This window comes from Teleopsis dalmanni, chromosome 2 (assembly GCF_002237135.1).
Source record: "Teleopsis dalmanni isolate 2A chromosome 2, ASM223713v2, whole genome shotgun sequence".
NCBI lineage: Eukaryota > Metazoa > Arthropoda > Insecta > Diptera > Diopsidae > Teleopsis > Teleopsis dalmanni.
The window spans coordinates 174117928-174132919 of NC_051847.1; the positions used below are offsets into that span (position 1 = coordinate 174117928).

Below are 14992 nucleotides of genomic sequence, written 5' to 3' on the forward strand. Positions count from 1 at the left end.
ATAGATAATGATTATGCACATATTTTTTGCTTATTAGTTAGTATGCACTGTTAGTTAGTATTAGATAGTATAAATTAATTAATATCTAATATCGAATGTTAACAAGTTCTTACATGTATGTTACACATTATATGTATCTATTTTGATAAAACTAACATGTACAAATTTTTGTTAATTATGGGGTATACGTCGCAGATTGGTAAACACTAACCCGTATGATCTGGAATCTGTCTTAGTTTGTTGTCTTAAGAAGTGAATAATCAATATCTAGAATATGTAACATAAGCATAGCATACTTGCTTACATAATTATGAACGCTGAGATATTAGACTTGGGGTGTTAAATTGTCTGATTTAATATATATATTAATTATAATAAAAAAATCAACACAGTTTTATGTTGAAATTTAATTTGTAGGTAGAAATTTGGTTAATTTTGCGGATATAGTGGGCATGCGGATATAGTATGTATATGGCAAGATTTTAACTAACTCTTAAGATTCAAAAGATTAACAATGGTCGTAATGTTCGGCTTTAACGGCAACCAAGAATCTCACATAATTCTAATATTAATACACTAAATTAATTGTGACTTTAATTTATCCACACGGCAAAGGGGTAAGAATATTTCCAAGGTCAAGTATGTCTCTCGTAAGAGGATACTTAAATCCAATAGACCTCATACGATACTATTTGGAGTATACATGGTAATGTATGAGTTTCTTTTGCGCCACCCGACTGAAGGTATAAATCTTGTATCATGGGGTTCGGGAACACAGCTTCGGCTGTTATGACTAATTAAGGTTGGCCCCTTTATTTTGGTGTAGATAAAGGAGCCGAATATAGTGGTGACTGTTATTGAAACCTAAAATTTTGATGGGATTATGGTGGTAGCTGTAGTTAAAACTCAAAGTAACTTGGATAGAATGACTTTATTTATTACAACAAAATTTTATAAAAATTTTTTCTAGTGTATTTAATGTTTATCATGACATTCCAAAAGCATTTAAAAACTAAAAGGCAAATTAGGTAACCAGCCCAATAATTTGATTTAAAATGCAGCACCTTTTTCGCAGCATAGGAAGAATCCCTTGACAATTCAATCTCTTCGTGTAGAACCGTCAGAGTGCAGAGCATAAAAGCAAGGGTGATAATTTAATATAAACAGTACCAGTGCCTTTAATGCGTTTATGTGATTGTTTGTTAGTTGAATTCAATGTGTCATATTGATATAAAATACCATACATCTGTAAACAGATATGGACTATTCGCGATGATACTGAGAGTATTTATCATATCAGTTTGCTTTTAACATCCGCGCATAAAAAGTGTTGCTTCAGCTAATTTCATAAATTACTCGCATCCTTCCACTGCAGAGCACAATGACGCAAGTAGATTCAAATTCACATTATTTTCCATTGCGTGTTAGCTGAGGTACTTAAACGGCCTCAGGACCAAAGCGAATGAGCTCAATTTAGGATCGAAGCTCATGTTTTCATTATGCAAACGAGCACGGGTAATAATTTAAAAATTTCCACACCCAAACGAACATTTAAATGAGCAGTTGGCAAATTGGGTGGGTATCAAATCAAATCAAATCAGATCCTTTGATAGTAGCGAGCACTAATAATCTACTGGGAGTTGCTATTGTGCATTGAGAATCATTTGAACTGTTAAAATAAAAAAATTCAAAATTAAATGATGTGGCAAATTCAAATTTTTCATAAATTCTAAACAAAATATTTCAAAATAATTCGCACAACTAACGTACAAAGCGACACAAATGTGCATAAATTAAGTGCAACGAATGGTGTGCCTGGTGTCATGGAGAATGTCCTTCAGAGGTGTCTTTGGTGCAAATATTAACGAATTTGTTTATTTTAAATTTGTCAAAGGATACTTAAAACACTATTTTTACAATGGTTTCTGTATTGTTGCATTTCTTGTCTGAGCTAAAAAATATATTTGATTTATATTTTCTTGTATTTTTTTTTGTTTTGTGCGATAGTTTAATGCAATCACACCCTTTTTGAGCAAAAAGGATGTTTTAATGTGATTTTATGTGCTTCGGGAATTTAATCCTTTTTCATTGCCAACACAGATGTTTGCTTGAGTGACAACTGAAGTGTTTGCCTACTGTCAATCTGTTTGTTTGTTTGTTCGCTGTAATTGTTGAGGCTTTCTTATCGATTTCATGGATTAGAAAAGTCATCCACATCTTGGCTTGAATCAATTAGAAATAATATACTCCTGATTGAATTTTTTAAAATACCATTTCGGTTGTTTACATTTACAAATACTACATTGCAATAACGTGAAAAAAAACCACAAATTGAATAATATTTATATACAATGCAAGTTTGGTTTAAAAGTATGAAAAACACATTTTTTTACACAAATTTTGCCAAAAAACCAAAATCCAATAGATGTTTTTTTCCCGCTTCACCAGAGATCTCAGTCTACAGTGCTATAATACCCGTTCACGTTCATTCTTCAGCACTTACACACTTTATTTAAAATTTCAGTGATATGTTTTCTCACGTAAAATTAAGTTATATACAAAATATTAAAGGGGTGGAGAGTGTGAGCATACATGCCAAATTGATTTTAGTCACTGTTCTCTATATGTTGACACATAGCTTTCATATGGAACCCGCTACAGTTATCCGTTCGAAGTGGATTAATATGTCTAGCGCAATAATTCTCAAGGAGTTATGAGATTATGCGTAGAGCTTGGAATGAAAACGAAGAAGAAACCCGCTACTCGACGCATCCATGGTTTACTTCCCACCTAATACCTGACAATAACAAAAGAAATATTTAAGAATAAAGGATAAGTAGAAAGAATAAGAATAAAAGATAAAAAGTCTATTTTTCAGAAATGTGTGTGATAAATTTTTTTAAGCCTTTCTTACTGCTTCCTCTTTTGTGTAACTGTCTCATTGCTTGTTACTACACACTCGGATATGAAATTTTTTGTTAAGAATTGTATGGCTGTAAGCCAAGTTTCTTGGTTTATAAGCTTTCATTGTGCGATGCCTTCTTCTTGACGGACATAGATATCTGCAAAGAATCTATGTAGTTGTTTTCTTTTCTTCTTTGTCACTTCTGCCATTTTCACAGATATCCAACATTTTGGCATAGATGTCTATTAGCCAATGATCTATATGCTTCATCGACAGTTTCGGCATTTTGTTCCTAAATCTGCTTGGAAAGATTTTCATAATTGATAAGTAATAGCTTGGCCATATTGGATTTTCTTTATATTGTAGGTTTTTGCTTAAGTTCTGCAAATCATAAGAAATAATATTTATTTTTAATATTATATTTTAAGCACCTCTTAAGTGGCATCAATGATCTCTTTGTTACGCATGCTTCTGATATTAGTATAGCTAATTTATTCAAAATTTAAATTTCTCGTATTTTCCGGTGGCTTGAAACTTATATCAATAATTTTGTTAATTCGTTATTTATTGATATCAGTTGAGATTTGCGTGGTTAACTTAGTTAGTTTTGCTTAGTACTAATGTTAGACATCACGGAAATAGTGACTCTATTGTAGGAGAAGATCTAAATCTATTGATTGCATAAATCGTTTTCTGAACTTAGTCGATCTGCCTCATTGATTTCTGTTCATTAATTAATTTCTGTTATTTATTCTATAGAAAATCACTTGGTTTTTATAATCATATAGTTTTAATTAAAGGCTTTAAGTAAAAGATTTGAATTTTTATTTAAAATCACAAAAAAATCTACATATACTAAAATAATTTAGTATTCAAATACTAAAGTTCTTCGGACTGTGTCCACAGTATCCACACTCCTATTTTTATTTTTAATTTTGCTGCGCTTTAGCTTCAAAGTTTTCGAAACAAATTTTTTTACTGTTTCGGGAATATAAATTGAAGTTTTATCAGTGCATGTGTCAAATCTCGTTTAAATTAATGAGTTTCATCATTGTTTTGCGAGTTGCGATAGTTTTCAAAATTTATGACTTTGAAATTGGAAAAACCACTAAAAAATTGCAATTTTTTAGACGCATTTTTTCGAACAAAAATAACTGAAAAGCATACACGAGTGCAAACAATATGAGTCCACTAATGTTTCAAATAGTGTTGAGGCTTCATAGCTAATAATTTATTAAATGATTAAATAATTAATTAAAATAAGTTTATTTAGTTCAAAAGAAAATTAACATACACAAATGACTATAAGTCATTACTCTATATATTTTACTTGATTCTACTATAAATATATAGTTTTTTATCTATGTGGTTAACTATTTTCTGGTTGTTTATGTAAACTTAAATAAAATCCCTGAGATTTTGGTCAACTCAGGTGTGAAGTACATCACTCAAGTGTTTTCCATGGAATATCATGCTGGATGTTTTTGAGGTGATTTTGGTGATTTGTTGACATGTAATTGGCAATAGCTCAGCCATTACTAGACGTGTAGTTCTAATGAAAGCGTCAAGAATGTTTAAGGACTATCCACACAAGAAAAATTTTTCACCTCACCCAAATCCAAATTCACATGTTTACGAAATATCTTGACCAACGAAACTAAAAGAAGATATATTTTATGGCTTGTTTGCTGTAACAAATTGCTGAAACAACATATTGTCTATATCTATACTTTCAGATAAAAAAAGAATAAATTGCCATTTGGCTGTAGTAATAAAATTTATTTGTGTTTGTTATATAGAAGTATGAACTATCAGAATTCCAGATCAAATGTCATACTAAAAAGTTAGATTTTGTGGACGTAATAGTCTTTCGGCAGTTACTTGTAGACTATCACTGAATCAGTCAATTTGGTATTAATAGAATTAATATCCAGCACTTATTCTCATAGACATATTTGGGGTTATTTTATTCATTACAAATAATATAATACAAATACATATTATATTATAGAGATATGAATATACTTAAATAAAATTTAATTTTTGAAAATCATAATTGAAATAAGATAATATGAGCAGGAAAATCAAGAGAATGTTGTAACATTTAGGGACAGAGTAAAGAGTAATCGTCATCTTAGTACGATCTTAGTATCATCTGATATATAATAATAAGGCATTAATATAATAATATATGATTAAAGTTTGGTATTCATATGAAAGCCTTTAATAAAAATATATGAGTTATGAATTCAATCAAATTCTTAACCACTTTCAAATCCTTGTAAAGCGGCATTGAGTTATAAGCCGGGTGTTCAGATGACATTACTGTTTAATTGTTTGATAAAATGTGCTCTTAATTGGAATACTCTTGAAGGCATACATTTATTTAAAACTTAATACCTCCTATTTGAAAGATGTTGTTGTAAGTTATTCTACGGTTACCATTAATTACTATTATTAAAGATACCATTAATTACTATAAAAACCACTTTTCAATCATTTATTCAAATCTTAAGATATTCGTCAAGTAAAAACCTTTCTACCGAATTCTAATATTTGTCCAAGGATTTCATAATTTCAAGACTTTATTACTAGAGATAACCAGAAAACTGAAATGTAAATATTAGTTAAGGTAATTTCATTGTGATTGTGCATTTAACCAAAGTCCAGTGCAGTAATAATTTAATTTAACTGCTATTTCATAGATGAAGCTTATCATTAAGGGAGTATGGCCTTTAATAATATTTAGTATTAAGAGTGTATTGAAATAAACTGTACAGTACTAAAACTTAGTGTACTGTTTTATATTTTTGCTAAAAAAAACACAATGTGAACAAAATCCTTTTAGTGTTATGTTTTCTACATCGAAGTTAAAACACTATATTTTTGAAAGATCTTCTAACGAGAACACTAAAAATTTTATGTGAGATGTTAGTAGCAGTACACTTTTATAATATTCCGGACATCTCTCTTGAATTTTTAGGGTACTATTTGATATATTTCTGACACGAGCAGTGCATTAAGATAATAAAATATTCATTCATCACTGGTATTCATTCATCATTCACTGGTAATTAGTAGTTATAAGACTACTCTAATATTGATCGCCACATGGTTATGCTTCTACTGAATAGCGATCATATTTTTTATATATTATCAAATGCAAATATATCAAGTTATGGAAGCTAGATAAGGTGATTCTTATTCTTTACAAAATATTTGGTTCAGTTTTATTTAATTTAATTATTAGATGAAGTTTTCTCAGAATTGTTGTTTTATGTAAGAAATTCTAAAACACTACATATTGCTTCTTGATTGTTTCCTTTTATTAACTGTTGGTAACAATTTGTGTAATTTAGTTACAAATAATTTTAATAAAAATTGCAGTACAAAATATGTATTTATATAAAAGTTTTAATGTACATGTATACGGATACACGTAGTTGATTAAATATCACCATCCGTTACTGCTAAATTATATAAACCTTCAACATGATTAATGACTAATGGATCACCGATTTTTGCAGTAACTGACAATTCAGTGCATCCATTTTGTTCTAAAATATTTTTAAATGATTCACATTTATAATATGGTCCAAGTAGTTTACCAACGATTGCTGCTGCATAAAATCTTGGTGCGCCTTCATGGGAGCAATAATCTCTGACAACTACAATACCACCATCGCAACCTGGTAGTTCTCTACCATAGTTAGCATAAAATGATACATCGCCAACAGGCAGCAGTGTTCCTCTAATGGTTGAAACGTGTAAAGTTTCAACGTAATTGGCATCAGTTTTTTCCAAATGAGTTCCGGGTACTGCATAATCATAACCAATGCTTGCAGGATCCAGTCCAACAATACCAGCTATTTTTCCACGTTTCACGAACTTTCCAACAAATCCTGACACATGCGCGCCTAAACTATGTCCAATAATTACGGATTCATTAAAATTAAGTTCGAATAATTCATTTAAGTCGTCTACGAATTTTGCAACTTCCTCTCCTATTTTTGGTACTAATTGAACTGCTTTAGGATAAGTGGTGTTTGAGAAATACGTCCAATCAACTTCAATAAAGTTATAGTCTCCTAAAGATAAATACGCATCTCGTACTACATAAGTATTTCTCTTATCAAAATTTGGGATATAACCATGTATCAAAATTCTGAAAGAAAGTATATCATCATCATTAATAATACACAAAAATATATATAATTTTTTAAGGAAGAATGAAATTAACTTACTTTGTCTGGAGTCTTGTATTGTAGTTGGACTCTCTAATGGAAAAATAATCACATAGTCTTAAAATTTGAGGATCTTCTGGATTCTTATTGGTATACAGTTTGAATAGTATATGCTGTATGAACTCCGATTCAGGGATCAAAGCAGATGCTAATTAAAAAAGTTCAAAGTTTAGCTTGTAAAAAAATATATTTTTTAAATTTTCTTACCTAATAACGCAAATTGTATGCAAATATAAACTCCGAATAGATTCATGGTAAAATATTTTTATTGTTTCAAAGAACAAACTGGGTACTATTTATATGAAAACTTTTAAGTGCTTTACTCTAATCAGTTGGTAATTAGTTAATATTTACATACTCATTATTATTAAAATATGCACTAATGAAGATGATTTATATGTATTAACTAAATAATTGTCTTATATTGATAATTATAATGACTTTAGTACATTCGTAATGGTATATTTTATCAGTAGAAAGGAAGGTTCTGTCAAAAAGTTAATTTGATTTAAATTAATTACATTTAAAGTATTTAAGAATAGCTGTAAGAGTTAAGAATAGAGTTAACGATTTTTTGAAATTAGTAATAATTTTAAATTTTTTTGATGTGAGCTTTATGTGAATTTTGAGTAATGGAAATGTAATGAGTTTAGAATTCCATCACTCAATTAACAATAATATTAGTTCTTTATCAAACAACCAAGTATTAACTCATTATTTCATATAATATTCTAGCTATAACACATTGCTTAATCGATTAGGTATTTATTTTAAGGTTAAGTTAGATTGATAGGATGTGTGCTATTATAATTGTCAATTCTTCCACTTAGAGACGTTTATTGACCATTGTGAAGCCCTCAAAGTTACCTGGGTGAGGCGAGTTGCACTAAGTGTTGTTATCTCTTCCTGTTGTCTTTGGTTAACAATTTACTCTTTTAATTAAAGCTAATAACCATAAAAGGAACAGTATTTAAGACATTGAAGCCATTCCGCATTCTGTCAGGGAGTCGGTATGAAGTCTAATTTGTATATCTCCCGAGTAGAATATGCTCCTGTTCTACTACTCATTTTTGTGACAGGTAACTCAGAGTAATCAGTCACAGAATGCAACCACCACATTCTTTTGTAGAGAAGGGTGTAGGAATTAAGTTTGGAAGTCTAGATTTAGTCAGTAGCATATTACAAATCAGCCTTGAAATAACGTTGACCTCTACATTTATTTGGTTACGTATTTGGTTGCTTTCCATTTCCTAGTTTTTATAAAAGTTTATTGTTACAATGCTTTTATACAATATTTAATTTGAGTAGGTTCAACTTTTATGATCTAAATGAAGTTCATTAATCTTTTTATTTATTAAGTATCGCTTAATAATTATTTATATATAAATGAAAACTTTTTTTACGTGTTTTATATATGTATATAAAAATAATGTCTGTCTATGGCTATTTGTATTCATAGAATCTATGTATCAGATTATCAGCTTACGCTTTTTTAATTTCAAAAAATGTTTCTCTAATTCAGATATAATAGTATAATTACCAATAATAGTACTTGATTATTATGTCCTTTAATCTATTATAAATGAATGACAAGTTTTTAATAAATTAAGCGATATCGGTCTCTTTATCAATGCATATGTCAGTAAATATTTCTATATTTTTGTTGCTAAGCTAGTCCTCAATTTTCGACCTAATTAAATGACAGTTTACATAGCTTTTAAGTAGATGTAAGACTGAAGCTTCGATATCACCATTAATACGAAATAATGGTTATGATTGAGTTCTTGAATAACATATTATTATATATACTTTTGATATAAGAATATTGTTTAGAGATATTGTTAGGGAATGGTTCTGTGCAAAGTAAAATCAATGTAGGCATAATTTTAAACATCTTTGGCAAATAAATATTAGCTGGATCGAAGTTTTCTTTCTCGATTCTATTATTTAAATATATGTAGATATATTTTAAAATGCTTGTAAAATACAAAAAATTCATTGGTAAGAGTTACTTAAGAATATATTTGATCAGTAGGAAACTTAATTTAATACGTTTATATAACTGAACGATGATTGGCCATACTCGATACATAAATTTTGGAAATCTATAAGAAAAAATATTAACTCAAATTTCTTATACATATATAAGTGTATTATCAAATAGTATTTACGTTTGCAATGTTGGCTATGTAAAATTTTTGAAGAGAGTTAACCAAGGTATACTTTAAAATGTAGAAATTTCATATTTGCCATCATTGTTGCAAAGGAGTTCTGCTTCAACAGCTTCATCCAAAACAATTTGTACTTGCTCCTCAATATTGTCCTCAGCAACCTTATATATCACAGATATTTGTAAGATTTCAAAGTTATATAGTTATTTACTTTTTACTTACCCCAAACCTAACCGCAACAAACTCGGTTATTTCATCTGCATCAAGAGGTTCAGGTATGGCATTTAGAACGTCTATTATAACTTTACGAATTTTTTGTTTGAATGATAGATGCAAACTCATTTTGTAATTTATTTTCACAAAATTTTCGTTCAGTTAAATTTATAACTAACGTTTAAAAAAATTAAAAATACAAGAGTTTTTCATACAAAAATTTTATATTTTCGACTTGCTGTGATAAAAAAATAAAACAAACTAATGTTGCCAAGTTTTGACAACTCTTACCCATATTACCCATATGAAATTATTATTAATTTTAATCATTATTAATTTTATTATAAATTATTATTATTAATTTTTCGTGAGCCAAGATTGTCTGTGTCTCGTCACTTCGACAAAACGGTGTTGTTCTGTAATAAATGTTAACATTTGTGTCTTTTAGTAGCAAATGATTACAATTTGTGTGACACTCTCTATAATATGCCATTCGTCATAACCCAAAAGGGCCAATTTTGACGAGCCCATGACACTCTGCATGGCCCTTAATACGCTAAAAATTGAGACATTTTTGAGAAATTACTCATAAGTGGATTTATGTGCCTTATTACACAACAGTGTTGTTAAGGAATAATGTAAGAATCTACGGCTATTATGAGTGAATGTGTGTATTTTTATATGAATATAGTATATGCATATTCACATAAATAAAAAATATCTCTTAAATTCAAGAACAAGAAAACATACGAAAATGGTAGTAAAAGTAGAATATTGATAAAAGTGATATAACTCTCGATCTATCGTAACTTAAAGTCATGACTAAAAACAGCGCAAAATTGCGGTGAGTATTCGTCATTTGACTATCTGTAGAACATGGCCTTAAGAAAATTATATATTGTGTTGTTTTTGATCAATATTAAATACAAATATTTTGTTCACTTGGTTTTCATTATCATAATCGAAAAAAATTCTCAGTTTCGAGCCCAGTTAACATATCCGCGAGAAAGTTCTAGTGCGTAAGAACTGAGTGCCAGGGACACCCATCCAATCAACAGGAGATCGTCATTACAGTTTCATAAGCGAATTTCGGAGACACCGACAAGTTTTGAATTCAATATAACTCCAGTAGCAGTATCTGCAGTAGAACAACCGAAGAGCAAGACAACCAAGCAACTGCAGGCCATTCATCAAACGAAGACATCCTACGAGATGGTCAAGCAGAATGGTGAGTGGAAAAAGATAAGAGATGAAACAAAAAATCGAACCACACCGGCAAAAGCAACCGTCGAAAAAGTTGCAGGACTATTTGATGGGGGATGAACTGTGATATCTTGGATCATGGCAACACTGCATGCATGTGAAAATGATAAAAAGGAAAATTCGCATTTCGGTAGTTGTGATCATGATGAGTAAGAGTGCCACGCAGAGTAAATATAAATACATAATATTAATTGTAACGTTATAACTATTATATCAATAAAGAACTTAAAAACTTAATCTTAAAAAATTTCATAGTTTAGACATCTATATGACTCAATTATTTTTGCTCTAAATTTCAGTGTTAGAACTTAATCTACATTTGAATATAATACATTGTAAATAACAATATTAATATAATAAAAGGATTCATTGATATAAAGAGATATAATGATTTTCTATGGTGTTTATATATAGTAGTTTTTATATATACAATATTAAGCTATTTATTTCAATACTTTAATATGAACATATAATGTATGTTATAAATTAAAATAATATACTTATTGAATAAGGGAATATAATTTTAATTAATTTTAAAGAAAGTTCTTAGATATTAATAAAGGTATATTAAAAGGATAAACAATTTGATTAATAACAGCGAAAGTAAAAAATCAAGATGACTGTTAGTTCGATATTTTTCTTAAGCATACTTAATAATCCTTCGATATCATTCTTAGTTCATACAGATTTAAATTCTGGGTATTATAATAAATAAAAACAATCTAATTCCATGGAGCATATCATCTTTAAATATACATATTTATTAACAGATGCCAATAAGACATAAAATTAACATAAAATTTTTATTGTAAAAAACACTAAACCAATGTACAGAAAAAGGAATTTTAACCTCCAATTTTCTAAACAACCAAATCTAATGCTCTGTTGAATCAGTCTGGTTATTTTCGCTAGAAGTTGTTTCAGCTGATGAAATAGTCTGATTTTCATCATCACATGAAGATCCCAAATAATATTCAGTTGAAACGGTAGAATCAGTTTCACTACTGACTGCACCTCCTGTCTCTGCATAATACCTTTCACATTCTTGCAATTCTTGTCTTAAATATGCGTTACGTCTATTCATCCGCTCAGTGAACACATCATTGGCACCATCCTTCTTAGTGCGCTTTTTCGGGGTGTCCGTGTTAGTTATAAACTTAATAAAATGTGCACGGTCGAGCAACTTTTCGTTTTCCTCTGCTTCAAGCTTAAACCAGTCATGCTCAGGAGTATCATCCCCCCCACTTTCATAATCAATAGATTCGCCGTCACTGCCATAATGATCAGTAATGTTACTTTGTACTAAGTTTCTGTATTGGTTTAGTTGAGCTCGCTAAAATATTTTATGAAAAATTATAAAATATTCATATTGAAACAATATTGAAATAAAATAACTTACGGCTGAAGTCAAGAGAGAGAAACCATCCAAATTTTCATTAGATCCATTACGACCATTACGACCAGAACGATCAGTACGACCAGTATGATTAGTACGACCAGTACGTGGGAAAGGCATTTTACAATCTTATACGGTCCTAAAACAAATTAATGAAAGAAAAACGCAATAGGTGCTCAATCAGCACTAATCGTCTGAAAGATTTCTAGGACAGGTACTTAACTGTAAATATTTAATATTAATTATTTAATTCTTTTCTTTTTTGAAAATAAATGTTATTTACACGCAAGTCAAGTCTACTGTAAAACAATTATAATGAAGTTTTACTCTTGACGTTTATTTTTACAACAAAATTTGGAACTGATTGTAGAGAAAATATTTTTTAAATGTTTTGAAATACACAAATAATTTTTAAGTTAATTTAAATAATTGATGACATTCTATGTTTTTTTAACTGCTTTTAACTGCTTTTTAAATGAAACTAGTACAAGTGTAAGAGAAAAATAGTCTAATAGATAGAAGATTGATAATCATACGAAAACAGTTATCATTGCATTCCACAGAGAAAACCTCATTACTTGCTCTTTTGGATCCTTTATAGTGACTTAGTGTGATATTCTAGCGTTCTTCTGGAAGGGGGTCAAATTTTGAAAAATCACGTTAGTATTTTGTTAGTAAATAAAATCTATTAGTTAGTAATTTAAAATTAACATTTTAGTTTTAAGAACAATATTTTAAATATATTATATTAAAATTAAAACATCTAACGTTATATTATTATTACATATATATATATATTAAATATTTTAAATATACACAACTATTTTTTTAAATCAAAAATTAAAAAAAAATATTTATGTGTAGATAGATAGATTCGTAGATTTGGTTGATAAATGAAATAGAAGTATAAACTAATCGTTAACAGTTTTTAATAGTAGTGCGGGATGTATATATTTTTTTCTCTTCTTCTTCTATTTATATATTCTTTCAACATAGTATAAGTGATCAATTGTAAAGTCAACTTAAATCTACACAATATTTGAAACGGTGTTTGAACTATCCATACTATTATGAGCTACTTCTACAAGTACATTCCAATCGCTCTTTTACCAGTTCAAACTCGAACCGAAGACATTTGTTTTCTTCCTCAATAGATATTTTCTTTAATTTTGTCCTGAATATTATTATTTTTTTCTAGTTTTGCTGTTAAATATCAGATTTCAGTGATATCAGTAAAATGCTCTGGTATGTACAGTTGATATTTTTTGATTGTGAACAGATGTTAAAAACTTAAATATTTAAGAAACTTAAAACTTTAAATTTAAATAAAAAAATTTGTGTTAAATAAATAAATAAATAAATAATTTAATTCTTATAGAGAGTGTATAACTATTTCATAAAAATTTAGATGTATTTTTTTAGCTATTCCCATTCAGTCTTTTGTAAAATAATGAATTAATGGCATATCTAATTTCTTCAATAATTTTCTCTACAAGTTTTTTCTGATACTTCCTTATTACCAATAATTCTTCGGCATCAAGATTGTATATCTATTGAGAAATTGTTTTTTTTTTTATAAGCAGCCAAAGCTTTTATAAAGTTATTAGTTTGCGTAATTCGGTTTTTATTAGCGTCTTTTTTTTAACAACTTATGTCCTTTAATAAGTTCATTTCAATTGATTAAACTGATTATCGAATCTTATAAAATCTTCTGGATACTGGTTTTTACTCGTTAATACTGTTTTCAACTATTGGTGATACTAGCAGTGAGGAATTGTTTCCGTCAAGGCTTCCAAAATTTCCGAAACATTTGGGTTCTAATTTTAACGCAAGGTTATACCACTTTCGTAAAGACATCTTTAAGTTGCACCAATGATTAACTATATTACAAAACTTTAGCTGTGCTATTTTAACTGTTTCTCATCATCTTTTTGTAAAACAGTTGGTCACTAGTGTTTGTATCTTCTTCGAAGAAACATGTTGTCTACGAGTTTCTCCCATTTTTCACATTATCGAATGATAATAATTTGATTAGTCTATAGACTATTATATATCAAGTTTTTTCATTTTTCCTTTTTAGAATAATAGATATTGACACAATTGAACCACGTAATAATTTAATGACTTCAACTTAGATCTGGATGCTAATAATAGATATATAGCATTGATCTATTAACATCATTTAGTATTAAAGTAATGAATATTGCCATACCAGTGAAATAATATATCCTCAAAAAAAAAAAAAATTCAAACATATGGTAATTGAATCTAACTTTAAGTCCTCTGGGTTAATATTTTTTTGCTGTCTTATTTTTAGATTGCATATAAAAATAGAAAATAAAAATAATTTTCTTTTGCCATAATTTCCATGTTAAAAATTTTCTCTTTATATATTCGCACATAGATTTTTTGCATTCCACTGAAATAATTTTAACAAAATTGGAAAGATCGCTTAAGGCAATTAAAAATTATCAAACAAAAGTTTTGAACTTTATGAGCTGTTGAAGTGTGTGCTTGTAGATAAATTCTTCCGCATCGATATCAAAATTTCCGACTGATGACAGGCCATAACTGAAAAGTAAGGATGCGATTGGGGTAGCACTTGTGGCACATTTGCCATAAAATTCACAGAATTGAAGTGTGAAATGAGGAGTTAAGTAGACATAAATACCACATCCATGACAGAGCATTAGCCCGGCATTTAAGCAAGAGCATACATCAATACGCAGGCTTCACGACTTCATATACACATGAGGCATAAATACAGAGATTCACTTTTCAAACTTTTACAGATGCGTCC

At 29.0% G+C, this 14992-nt stretch overlaps 2 protein-coding genes across 2 annotated transcripts; both read right to left on the bottom strand.

The window, feature by feature from the left end:
* Positions 1–6237: 6237 nt before the first annotated feature.
* Positions 6238–7402, bottom strand: LOC119676201 (phospholipase A1 member A-like). Its single transcript, XM_038087436.1, has 3 exons — positions 7357–7402; positions 7150–7297; positions 6238–7070 (listed from the first exon to the last, which is right to left on the bottom strand). Exons 1-3 carry the CDS (start codon positions 7400–7402, stop codon positions 6353–6355), a joined length of 912 nt encoding a protein of 303 aa, XP_037943364.1. The 3' UTR covers positions 6238–6352.
* A 4182-nt stretch (positions 7403–11584) lies between these two features.
* Positions 11585–12513, bottom strand: LOC119683091. The gene is made up of 3 exons (XM_038096697.1): positions 12476–12513; positions 12196–12414; positions 11585–12129 (listed from the first exon to the last, which is right to left on the bottom strand). The coding sequence occupies exons 2-3, from the start codon at positions 12310–12312 to the stop codon at positions 11671–11673; spliced, it is 576 nt and encodes a 191-aa protein (XP_037952625.1). The 5' UTR covers positions 12313–12414; positions 12476–12513; the 3' UTR covers positions 11585–11670.
* Between the last annotated feature and the right edge of the window lie 2479 nt (positions 12514–14992).